Source organism: Odocoileus virginianus, chromosome 7 (assembly GCF_023699985.2).
Source record: "Odocoileus virginianus isolate 20LAN1187 ecotype Illinois chromosome 7, Ovbor_1.2, whole genome shotgun sequence".
NCBI lineage: Eukaryota > Metazoa > Chordata > Mammalia > Artiodactyla > Cervidae > Odocoileus > Odocoileus virginianus.
In genome coordinates, this window is record NC_069680.1 from 7,204,952 (window position 1) to 7,225,255 (window position 20,304).

Consider the following 20,304-nt stretch of genomic DNA (forward strand, 5'->3'; position numbering starts at 1 on the left):
GCCTGGACTGGGGGCTTTTGGAGAATCCCTGGGCTGGAGGAAATGGGGTTGCAGATGCCTGGGCCTTCCTGGCTTTGAATGGACAGAGTCTGCACGGGCTGTGTGATGTGGGTTTGGACAAGCCGTATTTCGCAGAGCGCTCTGCAGGGTGCTGTGCACAGATTCTTAAATCCCACCTCCAGAAATTGGGATTCTGTAGATTGCAGATTAGGTCCTGGGCATCTGAAGTGTTTCTTCCTTAGCAAATTTGGTTAGACAAGTTTGGAGACCCCTGAGCCTCACAGCTCCCAACCTAGACCTCACCCCAGGACACTTCATAGACATGATAATGTGTGTATGTGAGCATGAGTAACACTGTAAGATTGGCATACTGTGTCTAGGCACATGTGAGCAGATGTATGTGTATTTGTGTATGCAATGCTGTTGGTACTTGTGAGAGTGTATGAGAGTTTTGTGAAATTGGGTAGAATCAGTGGAGACTTCCTCCTCTGGAAAAAGACCAAGTGAAGATGAAGTGTAAAATAAATTGAAAAAAGAATGAAAAGAAATGGGACTAGGGTGCTAAGAAATTAGGATTGAGGGAAGATAAGTCGGGGAAGAGTGAAAAGAAATCAGGCGAAACAAAAAGACATCAGAAAGGAAAGAAATTGGCTTAAAAATTAAAGGTGGAATAAAAAGAAACCAGACTAGGGTGCAGAAAAAAAAAATCAGGCTGAGGTACAAAGATATTTGGCTACAGTCACCAGGAGACACTGCTCCTCAGATAAAGGATATTACGTAAGGGCAAGGTAGTCTCTTGCATCAGCACCATCTAATAATAGTTAAGTAGCTTTCCAGTGAAGCTTCTGTTGCTCAAAGAGGCTTACTAGACTAGAGCAAAGGAGAAGCTTAAAAAACAAACAAAACCCCCAGGACTTAAATATCCCGAGAGGGAAGTAGGCCTAGGTGGGCGTTGAAGATTAATCATTCAGAATTTAACATATGCTAAACAACGTGCTCCTGAGCTGTTTGGAGAATTGGACATCTTGACTAGCAAAGTGGTGATAGAGGATCCTGACTCTAAAGGAAAAACAAATCAGTAACAATGTGTGGAAGGATGATTATTTACTTCATAGAAGAATGCTTTGGTTTGTTGAAGGCCTAAGTGAACTAAGAATGAAAAGATATTTCCTTCACTCTAAAATTACAGCCAATTTCATGTTTCATGGTGAAACATTAGAAACATTATCATTAAAGTCAAGAAAGTGATGAAGATGCCGTATAGTATCATTCTGAAAATACTAACCAGTGCAATAAAGCAAGAAAAGCAAATAGGAGGTATAAATTTCTGAAAGAAGGAGATGATAGTTCACTTAAAATGTGTTAACACTACTAAGAGAAATCCTGTGGACTTCTTAGAAACAGTGACTGTTAAATGAATTAGATTGAATAACTAAATTAGACTGAATAACTAGTAATAAAAAATATCTCATTGAGCACTTACTTGTGTGTAGGGCATTGTGTTAGGGCCTGTGGGAAAGTCACAGGTGAGTCAGACTTTCTGCTCTCAGGAAGCTCAGGGTTTAAGTAGGGAAACATTACAAAGTTACATTCCTGGGCAAAGCACAAAATAATTTCCCAGGCTCTGTAATTGCTTATTTCCATGCATGGTATGTATGACTGGTCAGTGCTAGATAGAGATACGTGGTGGTGGGGTGGGGGGAGTCAAGGCTGGCTGGAGGAGGGAATTGAGGAGAGCCCCAAGAGACTCCCTGGACAGTTAGCTTTTTAGGGGAAAGGCTCAGTCGGTCTCTGAGCCTAGTGGCTGGGCTGTTTGGTCAGGCTGCACCACCCGTTTCTCTCCTGGGAACCTAATAGGAGGATGGAAACTCGAGCTTTCTCCCAGTGGGCCTCCGAGTGTCTAGGTCCCACCTTCCCTCCTTCCCTCCCTTTCTGCAGGCTCCACCATCCTGGCAGAGCGGGGCATCCCATCACTCCCCTGCTCCCCCGCCTCCACACCAACCTCCCCCAGCACCCTGGGCATCCGCCTCTCTGACCCCTCACTCGGCACCTGCAGCTCTGGCCCTCTGGGGAGCTCTGCTGGAGGTAAGTAGGCTGGCCCCTTTGGTTCCATGTGACCATGTGGCAGCCCTTCCACTCTGAGGGACCTGCCCACCAGCCTGGCTGAGGCAGGTCTGCAGACTGGGCCCTGGAGGAGCTGGAGATGGGCGCAGTGAACCCAGGTTGAGTGGTGATTCCTGGGCTGTGTCCCGTCCTGTCCCTCAGCTGGGCGGCTTTCTCCAGAGATCTTCTTGAGCACAAAGACCACCAGAGGGTAGCTCAGCAGGGGCCTCCCCCAGGGGGCTCTGGGCCGCATCCTTCCTCCATCCTTCCTGCCTCTTCTCGTTGCTTCACGGACTGTGTGGCCCCTGGTCTGGGCATGGAGGGGCCGGAAGTGGGGCTGTCCAGAGTGCATCCTCTTTCCTCTTGTGCCCAGGAGGTGGGTGGTAGGGTAGACAGGCTGATCCCGATCCACGGAGGAGGAGAGGCCGGGGCTTTCTTCATGAACCTGGGACTGACCACATTCATGTCTCCCCCTCACTGCTGTCCCCGTGTCCCCAGGGACAGCCCCCAACTCACCAGTGAGTCTGCCCGAATCACCAGTGAGCCCAGGCGGGGGCCCGTGGAGCGATGAGTGCACCATTTGCTATGAGCACGCAGTGGACACGGTCATCTACACGTGTGGCCATATGTGCCTGTGCTATGCCTGTGGCCTGCGCCTCAAGAAGGCTCTGCACGCCTGCTGCCCCATCTGCCGCCGGCCCATCAAGGACATCATCAAGACCTACCGCAGCTCCTAGCCATCACAGACCCACCTGCTCCCCAGCTTCCTCCGACTCCAGCCCGGCTCCAGCTGAGGCGCAAGTCAACAGGGCCCCTTCTCTTCTTCCCCATTTTGGAAATTCTTTCCCCTTCTCATTAAACTTGGGAAACAGCCCCTGAGGTCTGGGGAGGAAGAGGTGTCAGGCTGGGAGGTGGGGGCAGAAGCAAGTCGCTGCTCTTCCCTGCAGGCCGAGGGGCTAAAGCGGGGGTGTCTCAGCCTGTCCTGGTCCTTTCCTGCTTGGGGTGGATTCCCAGGAGGTCTCTTTAGCCTGTGTGGCACCTTTGTGAACATTAGAAAGTGTGTCCCTTCCTCTGGGCAGATGCGGCTCTGAGCCCAGACATGCGGCTTGGCTAGTGGAGTGTGGACTTGGACTTCAGCCTGTTTTCTCCTTCGGCCAGCTGCCCTTGAGCAGTGCACAACCTGTACAATGGCAGCCCTGGGCAGGCAGCCTTACTCTCTGACCTTCCCTCACTGTCTCCTTCCTTCTTTCCCTGCCCCTTGGGCCTGGCAGCCAAGGGTAAGACGGCCAGTGGATCCCTCTCATCGCAGGAGGGCTGCCGCCTCTGTGCCGTGCCTGTCTCCCACTCACCCTGGATGGGTGGACAGTCAGGCTCCAGAAGCCTCTGGGTTCTGGGTTGCCAGCCCCCTGGCCTGATCGAGACGTGGAGGGCCCCTTCCTGGTCATGGCCTGTTTGCCTCAGTGGGCTCAGGGATGCTCTTGCCTGGAGGCAGCCCCTTGGCGTGGGCTATAGAGCAGGGTAGGTCTTCTATCAGGCTTTAGCATCCCTGGGAGAGGCCAGGATCCTGGGTTGGGAGTAGAGGACTTCTGGAGTAAGAAGGGCTTTTTTTTTCCGCCTGTATTTTTATTTATTTATTTATTGGGTTTGTAGGGGTTAGTTTGGGTGGGGGGAGTGGATTCCCACCCCCAACACCCCTATAAATGCTGCCCTAGTAGATGGAGTGCCTGGTTGGAGGGGCCAACAGAGGTTGTCATCACTTAAACTCTTCCCTAAACTCCAGCCCACAAGTCCATAGCCAGCTCTGCTTACCGTGAAATAGAACTCCATAAAAAGGGGCCGAGTTGGGATGCCTTCTGGCAACTTGTGTCCACTTTCTAGAGAGGGTAGCAGGGCCTCTGCAGTGCCCTTGGACTAGTGGATCACCCGGAGCCACAGAATGCCCTTCTTGGACTGGAGCATGGGTATCATAACTGGCTCATATACATCAGGAGGCCCGAGTTCGCCACTCCGTAAGGACATGGAAAGGTCTGGGCAGGCTGGGGGAGGGAAGGCCAGCTGGTCTCGTCATTGTAGGCACTCTGTCCCCCGGGAGAGAGAAGGGGGTGAGTCCCAGCACCTCTAGGTTCTTGATCCTGATTTTGGAGTGAGGAAGCACCCCCAGCTGCCCTTAGGTTATGGTCATCTCAGCCCTGCACGCCTGTCCTGGTAGGCCGTGGGCTGGGGCCAGCTCTCAGAGTCCTGGCCAAGTCTCCCCGAGCCTCCAGCCCTCTGTCCCCTCAGAAGGCTTTTTTACGCCCATTGGAGACTGCTTTGTTACATGGCCTGCAGAGCATGGATTCTAGACCTGGCCACTGACCAGTTGTGTGACCCTGGCCAGGTCACAGTCGCTCTGAGCCTCAGCTGCCACCTCTGTAAAATGATTGTTGGGGGTGTGGGAAGACTTTTTTTTGTGACTCTTGGGGGGTTCTTTGGTGGTGGCTGCTATGGGGTGGTGTGGTGGGAAGCACAGGGAGGGAGAGTCACGATGCCAGGCTGGCCCTATCTGTACCTGCCTTGCCAGGGCACCTTTGGGAAGTTGCCATTCTGCCATGGGTCTCTACTCCCCGCTAACCCGGTTGACCTCTTCTGTGGGAGTGGGGTGAGATGGGGCTGGTGGTGGCCCCAAGCAGTCAGGGCGCCCATCCCAGAGGCAAGGGAAGTTCATAAGTGCAGGGGCTGTGTGGCCTGAGGGTCAGAGAGAAGCCATCCATCCCATTGTCTCTGTTAGTGTGAGGGTAGCCGCTGCCTCCTTTGTGAACTTGGATCACCGTGATTGTGAATAAAGGTGATTTCGTACCAGCCTGAGGGCTGTGCCGTGCAGTATGGAGGGCTGGGGAGGGAGGAAGGGTGGGCCAGTGTGTGTGTGGCGGGGCGGTGGTGATGGTGATGGAGGTGTGGAGGAAGAGGGCCTGGTGTCCTGGTACGAGGGGAGACAGCGGGGCAGGGGGAGGTGGCTGGAGCATGGTCTGGGGCTTGTACAGCAGAGGCCAGAATGCCAGGTGAGCCTCGTCGTAAGCTGAAAGGGAGAAGCCACTGTCCTTCCGTGACTGCAGGTCTCTGGATCTGTCAAGAGCAGGAGCCACAGAAATCCGTGAAGCACTCCTAAAGGCTGAGCTGGAGCTGAACCTGTGTGCAACCTTTGTGGAGCGGCGGCGCCACCTAGGGGCTAAAGGGAGGATGGCAGGGGCTGTGCTGAGCTCCCAAGAACTGGGTCTGCCCATCCCTCACCCCAAGCCCAGACCTCTTGCCTCTGGCTCAGCTCAGCTGTGCTCCCACTGGTGGGTGCAGAGGCTTATGCCAAATGGGTGCCACAGCTAGTTAAAAAGGGAGGCCTCTGGCTAGGGACCTTTGGAAAAACTTCCTAAGTGGGCTGAGTACATCTTAGGTGGCTGTGAAAGCTGGAGTGCCAGAGGGGGTCCAGGCACGATGTGGGGACCGAGTTCATCTGGCAGCCTGAGCCTCCGAGGGGCACGGGATGCTTGCCTTCCTGCCCTCTCTCCTGGGAGGATGCTCTGGCTGGCCAGCCTCTGCCTGGCCTTGAATGGCCATGGGTTACTTCCTACACCAGGACTGCTCAGCCTTGCTTACTGCAGTCCAGCAAAAGTAGGGCACGGTCAGGGGCTCCAAGCAGAGGAGCCGTGGAGGCCCACTGGCTGTGGTCTTGGTGGCCCCAAGGTCTGTATCTCTAAAAGCCTGGGCCACTGGCCAGAAAGCCTTCCAAAGGTGGGGAAAGGGATGGGGAGCTTGAGCACGCTTCTCACCAGCAAGGGTGGGAGCTTACATGTTTCCCCCTACCCCTCCAGTGTCCTCAGAGGGCCCGGACCCTGAAGTTCGTGGCTCATTTGGGCATAATGTGACTTTTGCCACTCAGCTGGATGTGTTTCTTGGTGGCAGGGAGAATCAGGAGGTGATTCTGTTCAGTTAAAAAGGCAAAAACTTTATTTAGTTTTGGGGGAAATACAAGATGCATGTAAACATAAAATACAAAACAAAACAACCCAAATCTTACAGTCTAGAAGCATGCCAAGACAGAATATTTTCTGCAGACCAAAGAGTCCCGTCAAAATGATAAGAGGACACCTGGAAAGTGGCAGGTCAAGGGACTGGGTCCCTTTCCCAAGGACACTGCATTTTTGTGATGAGAACAAGTGAAAAAAAAAAAAAAAACCCACTATTAAAAATATTAGAAACATGGAGACAGTTTAGCACCACCATTGAGCTTGGAAATTTTTTAGCACTCAAACTGCACTGAATTTAATGTCCTTTTTTTTCAGTTTCTCTGCTGAGGGGAGAAAGGGGAATGACCTCCTTCAGCCCCACAGGCCCCAGTAGGAGCTGGGAGGGGCTGTGTGGACACTGTGAGGGACGCCCCAGAGACATCCAGCTAGCTCACATGCAACCACGCAGTCCACAAACCCATGTTTCACAAACCTGCCACTCACACCTGCCTTGTTCAGAAGTCGCCTTCCTGCAGATTTCCTGTAAACTGACTGTGAAACCCTTTTCCCATCCTGTGTCCTGGATGTAAAGAAAACCTGTTACAGAGACAAGTTGCAGACCCAAGAAAGGAGGCTCTGTTTACCTTTGTCTGAAATGCTCAAGAGCAGTATGTCTTGCTCACAGGCCACTAACACGATGACTGCATTGCACCCTGTCTTCTGAGTCACACCAGTGAGGCAGGCTCAGCAAACTGAAACACCATAGACATCGTTAGAGATACTCAAGAATTAACTGGCGTCAACAGAAGAGCAGATGAGGTTGCCTTTCCTCCCAGGTAATGCTGGATGATGTCTGGACCCCAAAATTTCAGTCTGAGGATGGTGGGTCCCTACTACATGAACCATTCTGGTTACTGGTCTCTGGTTCAAGTAATTTGAGAGGCCAGTTCTGGATTGGACAAAGAGAGGTGGGCAAAACCAGCCTGGAAACTAAGAGATGGAGGAATGTTCTCCAAATTCAAAGATTGGTTTGTTGCTGGCAACTTGGGCTTTCTACTAAGTAAATCAGTTACCGTTAAGAACATGCTTGTGGCAACCCAGCTTGTGGTCCAGCAACTAGCAGTTTCCTCTGGTCAGCTTCTTCTACAGCCAAATCTTGAGGCTTTCCCAGCCTATTCCAGCTGGGCCCTTGGGTGTTGAATCACTAAGTTTCCTCCCTACTGGCTTGCTTCTTTCTGAAACACTCCAAATTCACTTCTTCCTTCTTTCTAATAAAGACAAAACTCCAGACTCCAAATCCTGACTCAACCTCCTCACTCTTTTCCCTTTCTGCCTAGCAGACATCCTCTTCTGGGAGTCGCCTTCCTGAGGAACGGATGGAAAACCCCAGCCACCCCAGTCTCTCACACATTCATCTCGCCAACGTGCCTCTCACTCACTTCCAACGTGCTCGATCCATACTTTTGCTTTAAAACGATAATTCTTCCTTTCTCTTTCTTGCCTCCTGAGGTGCAGCCCATTAGCCAGGATGGAAATGGGAGCAAAGGAGGGACCTTCATCGCAGGGACCTATTCTCTAAGGCCACTAAGTTCTGGGACAGAAGAGGAAGCTGATTGTCAAGTGCAAACTCAAGATTAGAAAGATAGGATTGGGGAAGGGGGGGATCGCATGGTAAAACCAACTTTACATGCAGGTTGGGGTCAAGGCCCAGGAAGGCAAAGCCCTCCACCCAGTTTATAAGCACCAACGTACGTGCCCAACTTCCGGCCTGAGGACCCAGCTGCACAGGACAAAACGGGGAGGGACTCTACCATCAGTGGGGCTGTGCTTCCCGAAATGAAGCTATAGGTCATGACCCTGTTCTGTCACTGGCTGTGACCACAGAACTGGAGAACCAGAGGCCACCCCAGCCAGAGATCATGATTTAGGCAAGAAGCCCAGTAATGTCAAGGGGGAACCCTCCACATGACCCCATGAAGTGTTCAGTTGGGGCTGGCGGTCTAGATCAGGGCGTGATGTGCCCACACAGGCAAGTGACCCAATTCTCACCCCTACCAGCCTGACCCACCCTCCGCCAAACGAGAACTGAGGGCAAGCAGCTCTCAGGACACGGGGGTTCCCACAGTGGTGACACGCACAGTAGAGGCTGGGAGGCAGCCTGCTAGACACATGTTTGCAGGTGGTGGCCCTGTCTGAACTCCTCAGCACTTCCACACCCAGCGGTGCCTCCTTTCCACATCTTCATTTGGAGCCCGGGACAATGGCCTAGGCTGCTTCTGCTAGATCTGTTAATGCCAGTGTGAAGTTTCCAACTAAATACTTAATAAAATAATTACAAAAAAAAAAAAAAAGACACATTGCACTCTCCAGCCAGAATTATGCGTGTGAATAACATACACACTTGCTGCCAGAAGCTGTGAGTCCTGTGGGGCCTGCCCAATGCCAAGGACTTGTTCAATGGAGACAGCTTGCCCAGTATCTTTCCTCTAACCCCATGTTATTTAGTTCAAGTGGGAAATGACCAACACTCACACATATGCACTCTCATGCGGGCGCACACACACACCACATACACAATGCACTTACTCAACAACACACAGCCCTCAAAAAAGTGAGGGAATCTTAATTCTTTAGCAATGTGGATGATTCTCTTTCCAGAGAGCACTGCAATTGAGCGTCTCGAAAATTGGACCTATAGATGTATCCACTCTAAGGAGACAGACCCACCCATGGGGGCCCAGTCCCACTCTGGGCACCAGATCCGTATTTGTACAGAAATTCATCAAATGGGTTGGAGCAGCAAGTGTACAGTACTGGAGGGGGAAGGGATGGGCCAGCGAGGTTGCACCTGTCACCCTGAGGGGCAGGGCTCCCAGGGCTTGGACCCGGAGACTTCCCATCTTGCCCTCTCTACCGGCACCCGGGTAGGAGGTGGCAGCTTGGTACCTGTTGAGGGAAGTTCTGTCCTCAGGGACCTCGGCAGGCTTCTCCAACACGTTTTTTTGAGATCTTCTGGGGACTGTTGGGGTGTTAAGCAGAGGCAGGATCATGCCTCGCTCGGGCTGAAGTCATTGAGATGAATGGGTGGCCCCGGCTCAGCGCCAGGCCCAGCTGCAGGCTTGTGGGAACTGGTGTCACTGGAGGATGCTGGGCTCAAGGTACCCACATACCCCCTGAAGGATTTGGTTACATTGAGGGTTCCTGCTCATAAACTGAACTTGAGGTTACATAGTTTTAGAAAGACTCAAACATACATCAAAAGGATCATGGCCCAAACATCAAGAGATTGGGGTGAGAGAGGGCTGCTAAGGGTGATTTTTAGGACAGGTCTTTCTGAGCAGCTGGCTGAAAAAGAACGGAAATGAAAACAAGGAGCGGTTCCTGGAGGTCCTTGCTGTGCGCCGAGGGCTGGGGCCCTGGGAGGCTGAGTGCCCCATGCCACTTCCCTGAATCCCTTTCTTCTGGATGGACAACACCCAGCAGAAGGGGCTGCCCTCTGGCAGAGACCCCTGCCATCTTGCCAGGGAAGGGGGAGGGGGAGGAGGGATAAAAAAAATATCAATACCCAGGTCACCTGTTGGCTCCACTGCTGACTCCTTCCAAGAGCCCCACCTCCCCCAGCAACACATGGGGCTGCTGGCCCTCCCCCCACTGTCCTACAAGCCCTGGCATCCCTCTTGATAATATTGCACTTTTCCTGTCTCTCAGATTGTTTTCATTTTCGATTGAGAATGCAAAGTATTTGGAGGGGGAGGGGAAGTGAGTAACCTTATAGAAATTATATATTAGTTAAATACAAAAAATAGGAAAAGTAGGGGTTACTTTTTTCCCTTAAAAACAAAAAACTACCAAACCAAGGTCTAAACTTAAATAGTTCTACATCTATTCTGCAAATACTAGTAATATGAAAATAATGCTTGACCGAAATACCCTTCTTTTTTTTTTTTTTTTCTTAGATGATAAAAGTAGTAACATGCCTTGCTGAGGAAAGCAATGGATATAAATGCCTGTAAAATATGCTGCTCTAACATCTGAAAGTGATTAAAACGATTCTATATAATGCCTTCGTCAAGATGGAGAACAATGGAGGAAGAAAGAGGGGCCTATGGGGCCAGGTTGGGGGTGGAGGGGGCCGAGGGCTGGCGAGGGGACCCGGTCACAGCTGGCACACCTGCAGTTCAGGTTGCCCCTTTCAGCTCCCTCTTGCTGCTCTTGGGGGTCCCTTGGCCTAGTGGGAATAGCATGACGGGTGCCAGAGACCCTAGCTAGGTCCCTGTTACAAAGTGGGAGACAGATGAAAACATCTTTTTCCCTTGTAATAAAGTCTTTAAACTGAAAGAAAAAAGCACCAAAGGATGCATCTTCAGGCATTATATAAACCTCAATAATGACCTCAGAAGGGCTCATTATGATTAAAGTTGCAGTATACAGCAATACAACGTTATTTCACATTTTCAATCACAACTAATGGAAAACTAGGTTTGGACACTGCTGAGATTTTTTTTTTTTCCTTTTTTAATCCGATCTGGTTTTCCTCCAGATGGGTCAGAGCCCCAGGCCCCTTCCCTCCTCTACCTGCTGCCAGCAGTACCCTCCAACATCACAAAGCAGCTCAGTAGCTCTAGGGAAATGCCCTCTTGGCCCTGGGCAGGGCTAGGAGTCCAGGGGCGCAAGCCCTGGCATCCCCTGGCCATGACTGAGAGGGACTGGCATGCACCATTTTTGCTTCAAGTATTAATATTCTCTTTGGGTTTGCAGGGTTTGTGCTGTGCTGTGAGTCGGGGTGATGGCGAGGGGCAAGGGGTGAAGTTGGGGCATGGCAATCCCTGTTCGCTGCCCAAATCTACATGCTGTCACTAGGTGGCAGCATTCTCCACTTTTCCTGGATGCCTGAGCAAGCCCCAGCCATCCTTAGGGCTGGATGTCACAATGTAAACATGATGACCACACTATAACGCTAACGGGGGGTGGGAAGGTCTGCCGTTAACTAACTCTGTGATTTGGGGAAAGCTAATTCCTGTCTTTGGGCTGCAGTTAACAGGAGAGTATGGCATGAAGTGATCCTGAAGGTCACTTAAAATGACTCTTATCACCTAAGAGCACTGGAGATTAAGGAGACGGGGTCCTTGGCAGGGCTAGGAGAGCCCCACAGGGCAGTACAGTGGAAGAGGAAGGGCAGGGAAAGGCAGGCTCTAGGGAGCACTGTGGTCCAGTCCAACTGAGATGCTCTGTGCTTGGCAGATGGGTCCTGCACTCCTTCCTTCCTGGCCTGGCTGGCATTGAACTGGCTCAGTGCAGACATTGAGGAGTGAAGCCACTTGAGCCCTCCCCCTGGAAGATAGCTACGTGGAAGGTCCTTTAACCCGACAGTCACTCTACTTTTAAATTTTATTTTAAATAATCATAAATTACTTTTTTTTTTTAATAAATATGTGCTGCTTAAAAATGAGAAAAGTATATACTGCATCTTTAAGTAATGCACTTTGCTCTCTGGGTTTCTTTCCATTCCACCTTATTAAAGTGCATTAATTAAAAAATAATGAACCACTTCTTTATCATTATTGTTCAAATAAGTCCAAATAATATTAATATAAAGACACTACAATACTACCATTAGTACTGCAATCTAGCAGATAACTCAACATCCTGCTCTATTTAATACTGTCCAGCAGAAGAAAATAACTAATTTTAATTTTAAACAAAAGGAAGGAAAATCTCACCACGGCCCTTTCAACAAAGAATGGGAGCAGTTTGCTAGCTGCCAGGCATCAGTGTATGGTGGGGGTGGGGGGGAGGGGGGAGGCTGGGGGCACGAGGCACAGGTCCCGTGCTGTTTTTTCCAGCAACATACACTGCCTGGGTGGGGAGCAGGGGCGGAGGGAGGGCCTTTCCTCCTCAGTCCAGGATCTGGCAGCTAAATCAGTGGCTGTGAAGCCTGATTTGTCCACAATCAAAGGCACGTGTGGAAATCTACTCCCAGCAAAGAGTCCTCAGGGAAGCCAGTGTGGCCTCTGAAACAGAGTTGAGAGGGACTTCACGTTCTCCCTTCTCGCTTCACAGGGGCACTGCCCCTAGGGAAGCCCGGGTTGGCTCCGGGCAGGATCTTCATCTTCTCGGGTGTTGCTTGCAGGCCACGGGATGGCTGTGGTGTCTGCCCAGCGGGGTCCCCTCAGCCCAGGGTGGGGCGACCGAGACTTCTCCACTGCCTACATGTGAGGCTTTGGGCCCTGCCCGGGGCTGGAGAATGTACACTGTTCCTCTCCTGAACGCCATCCTCCTCCCTGGGGAGGGTCCTGCCCTGCCGAGGTGGCGCAAGAACCGAGAGCGCAGCATCTCTGCTTTGCCACGTCCAGGGCTGGGGCTTCTCCCGCCTGAAATCCCTCTGGCCAGCGCCGGTGCTGTCCACACAGTGGAAACCAAATGAAGCAACTTCGGCTTGTGGAGAGGAAGAATGCAAAACGCAAACGCAAACCCAACCAACCTCCCCACAAGAGTACGACAGAAATGCCACCTTCTCCCCAAGCCATCCCGTGAGGCTAACTGCCCTTGGGCCCCCAACAACCCCTAAAATAAGACCAAAAACCCAAGGCCTGACACAGAAGCCCCAAAGCAATACGCCTCTCCCAAAACATGCAAAGGAACTGCCCACCCAGAAAAACCCAAAAGAAAGTCTGTGCAGGCTGACGAGACTGACGGCTCCACCCGCCTTCTCTGTAAGCTCTGGAGCTGGTGGTCCTCCACTGCATGCCCTGGGCAGATAGGCACTCTTCCCAAGGCCAGCGGCAGTGACGGCTAAGAAAGGGGATCCCTGCTGGCACCTGGGCAACTGCCTTTTCTTCCGCAGACACGGACGGAGGCCCGGCCCAGGGACAGCCTGAGCTCACAAGAGATGTCTCCAAGCCCCAGGGCCAGTGGTGTCTCCTACCACACCCACCCGTGGCGGGTGGTGGTCCCTGGGAAACCAGGATAATTCACAAATACAGGTTAGGACGATACAGGGGCTATTTCGGAGGCCAAGTAAACAGCCACTGAAACCAGGCTAGGCAGGGGCAGGGCACGCGAAGCCCCTACAACCCCATCTTTTCCAGATTGGCAGCCAAGGCACAACTTGGGGTTTCCCACGTGGCCTGTCCCAAGTGGCGCCGAGTCCATCAGCAAAGTCCCCAAGGTGCACACTTGAGGCTCAGCTTTCTCGCCTCTGATCCCAGGCCCAGGGCACCCCTGCCCATTCCCTTTCCCTGCTCAATGTGGGCCCCCACCAGACCCCACCTTCCAGCTGGGGTCTTTGCGGTCACACATTCCGCAGGTTTCTGTTGTCCTCCCCACCCCCTCCCATTTCCCCTTTCCCTTTTGTCTTGTTCCCGCTCACCCACACTAAGGCTGGAAGGACCCGCGCCCCCCACTAGTTCTTTTTCTCCAGGTAGTTGGAGGGCACCCAGCCTTTGAAGGGCTTCACCCCGTCCAGGATCTGACAGTACCACCAGCCGTTGGGGTTCCTCTCCAGGACCTCCATGGACACGCCCTCCTGGAAGCCCGCCGTCTCGTCGTCCCCCTCATAGTCTGCGATCGAGACGTACACATCTTTGAGGTTGTTGTGGATGAACTGGGACTTCTCAATGGGCTTGGGGCGCACGGGGGACACGGGGATGCCATTGCGCTGAGTGGGCAGCAGGGGGGGCTCCGAGCCCTGGCTGGCAGCGCGTTCAGCCAAGCGGCCCTTGGCCTCTGCGGCTGCCGAGCGCGCGGCGCTGAAGGAGGAGTTCCGGCGGACGCCTCGGAGGCTGTCGGTGGCCGTGAGCGACTCGTTCCTCCTCAGGGCGCAGGACAGGTTGCTGTCCTTGGGTGGCGGGGACACGAACACCGACTGGGGCCTGACGGCCACCTGCCGCACGCCGTTCCTCATCTTCACCGCCCCAGCGCCCGAGGTCTTGCCGAAGCCCCCGGGCGGCTTGGAGGGGATGGGCGGCGTGGCCCTTTTGCTCTGGTTGACGGTGTTGAGCGCTTGGACGCGCTTCTCGATCTTTTCCAGGCTGTCCGACTTGCCCTCGTTCTGCTTGCTCTTGGGCGCCACTGTGTCTGTCTCTTTGCCAGGAGGGTCGGATGGCTCGTTCTCACCGAGCACCAGATAGTGGGAGGGGGCCCAGCCCTCCAGCTCCCCAAACCTCACGTACCACCAGCCGCTTTCTAGCTTTTCAAGCACCTGTACCTCCACGCCGGCGGGGAAGCTGATCTCCGAGTCCTGGACCTTCTGGTAGGCACTGCATGTTGTATAGGAGGTGGCCTGCCCTTCCCGCCCCTTCTTGGTGGGACAGGGGGGCGTGGCGGCAGGGAGGGTGATGAGGTCGGCTGAGCCTCTCCTGGACCCCTCGTTGGGACCCTCGAAGGCCGTCTGGGGGGGCAGCTCGGAATCCTCGCTCTTGGAGCCCTTGAGGCCACCCCGGAGCTGGCCCGTGGGCCTCAGCTGGCGCCGTAAAGTGCTGATGTCCATCTTCTCTTGACTCTGGGACTCTGCGCGGTTCAGGAACGGCTTGGGCCGAACTGATGGCTTGGCCCGGGCACAAGAGGTCAGGCCAACCTTTGGGTCAGCATCCTTCTTCGTCCCGACCTTGGGAGTGCCACGGATGCCCGCGTCCGAGGCGGAACGGGGCTTCAGGTCCCCGCTGTTCTTGGATAAGGATGAGGAGGAAGAGGAGGAGGAGGAGGAGCAAGTGGTGTTGATGGTGATAGAGGAGGAAAAGGAGGCTGAGGAGTGGTTCTTTCCCAGTTCTGCCTGGGCGTTCTTCTCCGCCTTGAGCTTCAGAAGCGAGGATGATTTGGGGGAGTCCGATCTGGGGGAATTTCTCCTGGCAAGGGACAGCGGGGAGCCCCCTGGGGAGTCGCTGTCTCGGGAGGAGCGTCTGGCCGACAGGCCATCCTCTACACACGGCCGGAAGCCCTCGTTCTCGTAGATGGTCTCCTCCTCCAGGGCCACGTCCTCTGTGGATCCACCCACCTTGAAGCGGGCGCGCTGCAGCGAGGAGGCGGGCGAGGGCCTGCGGGGTTGGGTGGGCCGCCTGTCCCCCGAGCCACCGTCCTCCGTGGGCTCTTCGCTCAGCTCCGGCTCTGAGTCGAAGCCAAAGGCAGGGATGTCGTACTCGGGCTCCTCGTACTTGAGCCTCAGAGGGGAGTCCTGGCTCTCGCCGGGGCCAGCTGGACCCTCGTCGGCCTCCTTGGGCTTGCTGGGCGGCGCCGGCGGGGGCACCTTGGGCCGTGTCAGAGTGCTCGTGCGGCGGCTCAGGTTGGGCTTCTTGCGCTTATCAATGTAGGACGCGGGGGCCCAGCCCTCCTTCTCACCAATCTGCACGTACCACCAGCCACCCGAGTTCTTGTCGATGACCTGGGGGAAGGGGCAGACAGGCCAGTGAGCTGGGGTACTCGCTGGGGCCCGACCGTGTGCTGGCCTGGGACCTGACACTAGGCTCTAGAGGACAGTATCTCCACTTCCTGGATGAGCTAATACCACCGACTAAGTGGCGCAGGACCCAATGCAGGAAGTGATGGGGTGGCATTCAAACCCAGGTCTCTGTCATCTCCAGGGTGGGGGACTCCCTCTTTCCAAGGCTCCCTCCCCTGTTCTTGCAAGTCTCTGTCAACACCCTGGTGGAGCTGGCCTCCTGCACAGACGCTCACTTCTCTTCCTGCTGAGCTACTGCAGATACCCTGTTCTCAGTCCCTACAAAATCCCACCTGCCAGGGACCCATCTGTACAGAAGATTGCCTCTCCAACACTCCCATCCTCCAATCACCCGTGCATTGCTCGCCCTCCCTCAGAGTCCCTGGAAAGGGTCTCTCAGGGCAGAAGAGGACAGGAGGGTGTGGGTGAGTGGAACTCAGAGGTAAAGCTTGCGACCAGATCTCCCTGGTTTTCCCACTGCCCACGGTCATTTCACTCCATTGAAATCCCACCACTGAGGACATCTCTTTGAGTTGGTTTCCCATGGGAAGGCTGGGGCTCTCAGTCATTCCCACGTGAGTATAAACTCACTCAAGAAGCTTGTTTCTAAACTGCTACTTGAGACTGGAGAAAGGCCAGGAGTGTGCTTGCCGGCTGTAACGAGGGCTTTCCACGTGTGCAGGCTCCGCATTCCAGGATACAGGGGCCAGCTGCACTCTTTTTCTATAAGGGCATCGAGCATCCCAGGATCTGGGTCGTGGAACAACCCCCCCACGGATCCCGAGGGACAAGTGTAATTTTGAGCTATGGAACACTCCTGGAGGAAGAGTTCCAGGGAGAAGGAAGGAGGCTTGAGAACATTGGCTCTAGGGGGAAGAGGGGCAAGGGAGGAAGGAGGAGAGTCCTTCTGCAGCCAGCTCTCGGCAAACCCTGCCTGCCTTGGGTCCTACATTTCATCCCTCACTCTGCCCCCTCCACACTCAAAATGCCTGCTTGTGTAGATCCTAAGAATGTCAGTTCTCTTACACTATGAACTTTGTAGGCCCTTCTGGAAGCACAGGCACCACTTGAGAGGATGATTTATCTTGGAAATTTAGTTCTAAGTTCTAGGTATGTGATTTAAAGCATCCACTTTGGGGATATCACCTCCTCAATAGGTAGAGACTGCCCAATTACTCTTCTGATGGTTTTACAGGAAGTACTGGATTTAACTCTACTACACAGAGCCACCCAAGAGAAATGACTGAGTTACGGATCTTCTCTGGCCCCTGGAATGTCACGTGGAGTGCTGGTCCCAGAGCAGGGTCTCATAAATGCTAGGAGATGGGTTGGGAGGGAGCGGGAAAGGGCCTATGACCCATCTGTAGAGAGAACTCAGCAAAACCTGGGGGAATAAATGCTAGAAGATGGACTGGGAGGGAGTAGGACAGGGCCTATGACCCATCTGCAGAGAGAACTCATTAAAGCCTGGGGGAGAAGTGCTTAAATCTAAGCTCAGAGGTGCCTGTGGTGTGGACATGGTCAGAACAGGGGTCCTCAGTATCTTACTCCGGTTGCCTGCTCCACAGTCTCCCAGCAACAGCACTTCCTAATGTAGGTCTTGTGGAACCCTGGCCCCCAGGTGCTCCTGGGCGAGGAAGCTAGGCAATCCAGTCTATTCCAGTTCCCTCTTAGAGACACACACAGTGACACCCCCATATCTAGGTTCTGAAAAGTTCTGCAATTAACACTACAAAGCTGGCTGGGTTTTGTTTACCTCACTCTCCTCCAAAATCATTCTACTCTAGAAGCCCTTTGTTTCAAGGCGCCTCCGTCACAGGCTCCTGTGATGAACTTTGGGAAATGCTGGTGTGAGGGGAGCTGGGTGGAGACATGAGCCGTGGGTTCTAGTCCTGGCTGTGACACAGGCTTTAGGCAAATTTTCAGCCTTGTGGGTCCTGTTTCTGCACCTTTCTTGCCCACCCCTGAGGAATGTTGCCCCCCCACCCCCCACCCCCAGACATAAATGGGAAACATGGGAGGTCTCCGACCAGCATGAGTTATAACACTTAGCCTATGGCCCAAAGCTCACCTCTGCCTTCTGTCCACCTCGAAAGCTGATCCCATCAGAAATGCACGACTGGAATTCAGCAATTGTGTAGTACTCCACCTCAACAGAAGGGGGCTCTGGCGGCTTCGGCAGCTGGAATCCCTGAGGCAGAGAAGGGCTCAGTGAGCAAGACCCACCTGATCAGAATGGGAACAGAGGTGGGCGTGGCGCTTGCAGCAGCTGGACAGCAGCTGACCTGAAGATTAACAATCACCTGCGTCCCAGGGTGTCTCCCTAAGAGACCATTCTGCCCAGGCTCTCTAAGAATACCCAGGATTCACTTGCAACTTGTCAGAGCTATGAAAATGACCTTCTAGTAAATATCCACTCATATCTTTGGAATCCAGTTTTCAGGTCCCAAAGCGAACATTAAAAAACAGAGAAACCGTTGTAACAAAGCCCTACACACTGCCCCCCGGGAGATGAAAGTCACGTCCTTGAGTCTCAGGTGAAGCTCCACTGGGTGACACCTTGCTACAGAGGTGTGGGGTGGGTTGGTGACAGAGCCCTTGGTCGGTCATCATGATGATGTCAAACGCTCAGGCAAGCATGGAATAAAGCTCAGGATCATTTGCTCTGGGGTGGGGTGATCATGCTGGGCAGCCTAAATGCTTCCTAGATGCTGGCATGTTGATACCTAAGCCTGACATGCAGAGAAATTTAGAATGTGGCCACAGCCCATGACCTGTGAGCCTCAATCATTCGTTTTACAAATGCTTGTTTTGTGTCTACTGGGTGTCAGACTCTGGTCCAAGGCATCAGGCAACCAAGAATGAACTAGGAGGACAACCCTCGACCTTGTGGAGAGGACATTCCAGCTTTGACTGGTCTCTACTGTGACGGATGAGGACCTGGTGTCTCCCTATCACTTCCAGTATGTCCTGGGATCGTACAAAGAGGTAAAATAAAAAATTAAAAAGGTACATGTATTTGGGAGGCTAGTGTTGGGAAAGCAGCTTTTGAGGACTTCAAATGATCCTGCCTTGCAGATGGATACATGTGGGCTCCAAACCCAGGTCAGAAGTCCATCAGCTGTGTGCCCCTGAGAAAGGCCCTTGACCTTGACCTCTCTGAGCCTCAGTTTCCTCATCTGTAAACTGGAACTAATAACAGCATCAGCAGAGAATGAAAATAACTTCTGGTCTAGCCAGGGGCACAGGAAATGCTCTATAAATACAAGCCAAAGCTGAACTCCATCCTGAAACACCATCCTATTCCTCTTAACCTGCCTCATCTTTCAAGGCTCAGCATATTCTATTCCTACCAGTCACTGCGGAACTGTCTCAGGTCAGAGTGAGTGAAGGGTTGGGAGGATGGTTTTGAGGGATTGGATATGATCTGTTCAACTTTCCCTGCCCTGGTGCCTGGTCCTGCCGTTGTGAGAGTGTGCATATGTGGCCCTGGTCCCAGCCCAGCCTGACCCCCAGGCCAGTGGGAGTTAGCCAGACCTCGCTGGAAAGAGCAGCTCCGCCTCCATGGGCCCTGCTTTTGGTAGGTGTGGAAGAAATTACCCCATTCTTGCCAAATCAAGTCTGCCTGAAAATAATCAGTGGGGCTGAGACAGATGGGAGAAGGGGAGAAGGCATTGTCCAGTTGTGTCAAATGCGGGGGTGGGGGTGGGGGTAACAAGACAGAAGGTCCACTGGGGCTGGTGGCCAGGCCAACACGGTCCCACCTCCAGGGCCCACACCTTCAAGGTCCTGTTTACAAAAGGGCCACCATTCCAGTGACTGCTGCTACCCCCTCCCCGGCGCGGAGGTCACTGATCACAGTGAACCTTGCTGCTAAGCCCTGATGGGACTGTGGAAGCCTTGTCCCCACACAGCACAGAGCTGACAGGACGTGGAAAGCTGATGACCAGCCTTCTACACACACCATCCATCCCACCCTCGTAACAGCCCTAGGAGATGAGGGGCATGGTTCCCCTCACTTATAAATAAGGAGACTGAGGCCCATGGAGGGTGAGCAACTTGCCCAGGGGCTCACTGCTTCTAAATATCAGAAGTGGAGCATGAATTCACACCTGGCAGACCCAAAGCCCCGCTCTTTCCACTGCATCCACTGCCGCAGATGACATTTTTCAGTTCTAGGGCTCTCTCTGCCTGCCACCTCTCACCCCAAGCCCCAGCACCCTGACAGCATATTGGCTTCCCTGACAGTCTGGGTGCCAGGAAATCCCACCCACAGGCTCCATGGACCCCGGCAGTGCTGAGCCTCTTTGAGCTTCAGCCTATACCAGTCCCTGCCATTTGCTACCCTCCTGCTGAGGGTACTCACTGATCTATCCTCTGCCCTCCCAGGCTCTGGCCTCCATCGCATCCGTTGGGCACTTCCAAGCAAGGAAGGCAAAGCTGAAAGGCTTCCAGGCTCGCATGGAGAGCAGCCCTATTTCCAGCCTCTGGCAATGCCCTGGCTGGACACTCTCGCCAGCCAGTCTAAATGTTTATGTCTGCCAGTGCCGTGGCCGGGGTGGATTTATTTAGCTTTGGAGTGCAGTGCCTTTTCGATTAAAAACTGTCCAGCTAGGCCCCAGGAAGGCTGGGATCCCCTGGCTTTCCTCCCTGCCCCCAACCCCATGGAGCTGGAAGCCCTAGCATGGCCCTGGGAAAGCTCTGGACCAACAGGCTCTGCATGGAGAGAGTCAACTACTGGAGGCTACGAGAGTGCACCCAGAAAGGGAACAAGGAAGACAAACAGCACAC

At 53.5% G+C, this 20,304-nt stretch overlaps 2 protein-coding genes across 9 annotated transcripts in view; one reads left to right on the forward strand and one right to left on the reverse strand.

Annotated features, from left to right (window-relative positions):
- The window catches only part of NEURL1 (neuralized E3 ubiquitin protein ligase 1), a 74,691-nt gene extending 69,748 nt beyond the window's left edge, over positions 1 to 4,943 (forward strand). For both annotated transcript variants that reach the window (XM_020900259.2, XM_070470111.1), the window contains exons 5-6: positions 1,939 to 2,085; positions 2,602 to 4,943. In XM_020900259.2, coding sequence (XP_020755918.2) covers positions 1,939 to 2,085; positions 2,602 to 2,840 — 386 coding nt within the window. In that variant the 3' untranslated portion in view covers positions 2,841 to 4,943. The remainder of the gene's footprint in view (positions 1 to 1,938; positions 2,086 to 2,601) is intronic.
- A 1,110-nt stretch (positions 4,944 to 6,053) lies between these two features.
- The window catches only part of SH3PXD2A (SH3 and PX domains 2A), a 247,748-nt gene continuing 233,497 nt past the window's right edge, over positions 6,054 to 20,304 (reverse strand). For all 7 annotated transcript variants that reach the window (XM_070470106.1, XM_070470104.1, XM_070470105.1 and 4 more), the window contains 2 exons: positions 17,585 to 17,704; positions 6,054 to 15,456 (listed from right to left, as the gene is read on the reverse strand). In XM_070470106.1, coding sequence (XP_070326207.1) covers positions 13,483 to 15,456; positions 17,585 to 17,704 — 2,094 coding nt within the window. In that variant the 3' untranslated portion in view covers positions 6,054 to 13,482. The remainder of the gene's footprint in view (positions 15,457 to 17,584; positions 17,705 to 20,304) is intronic.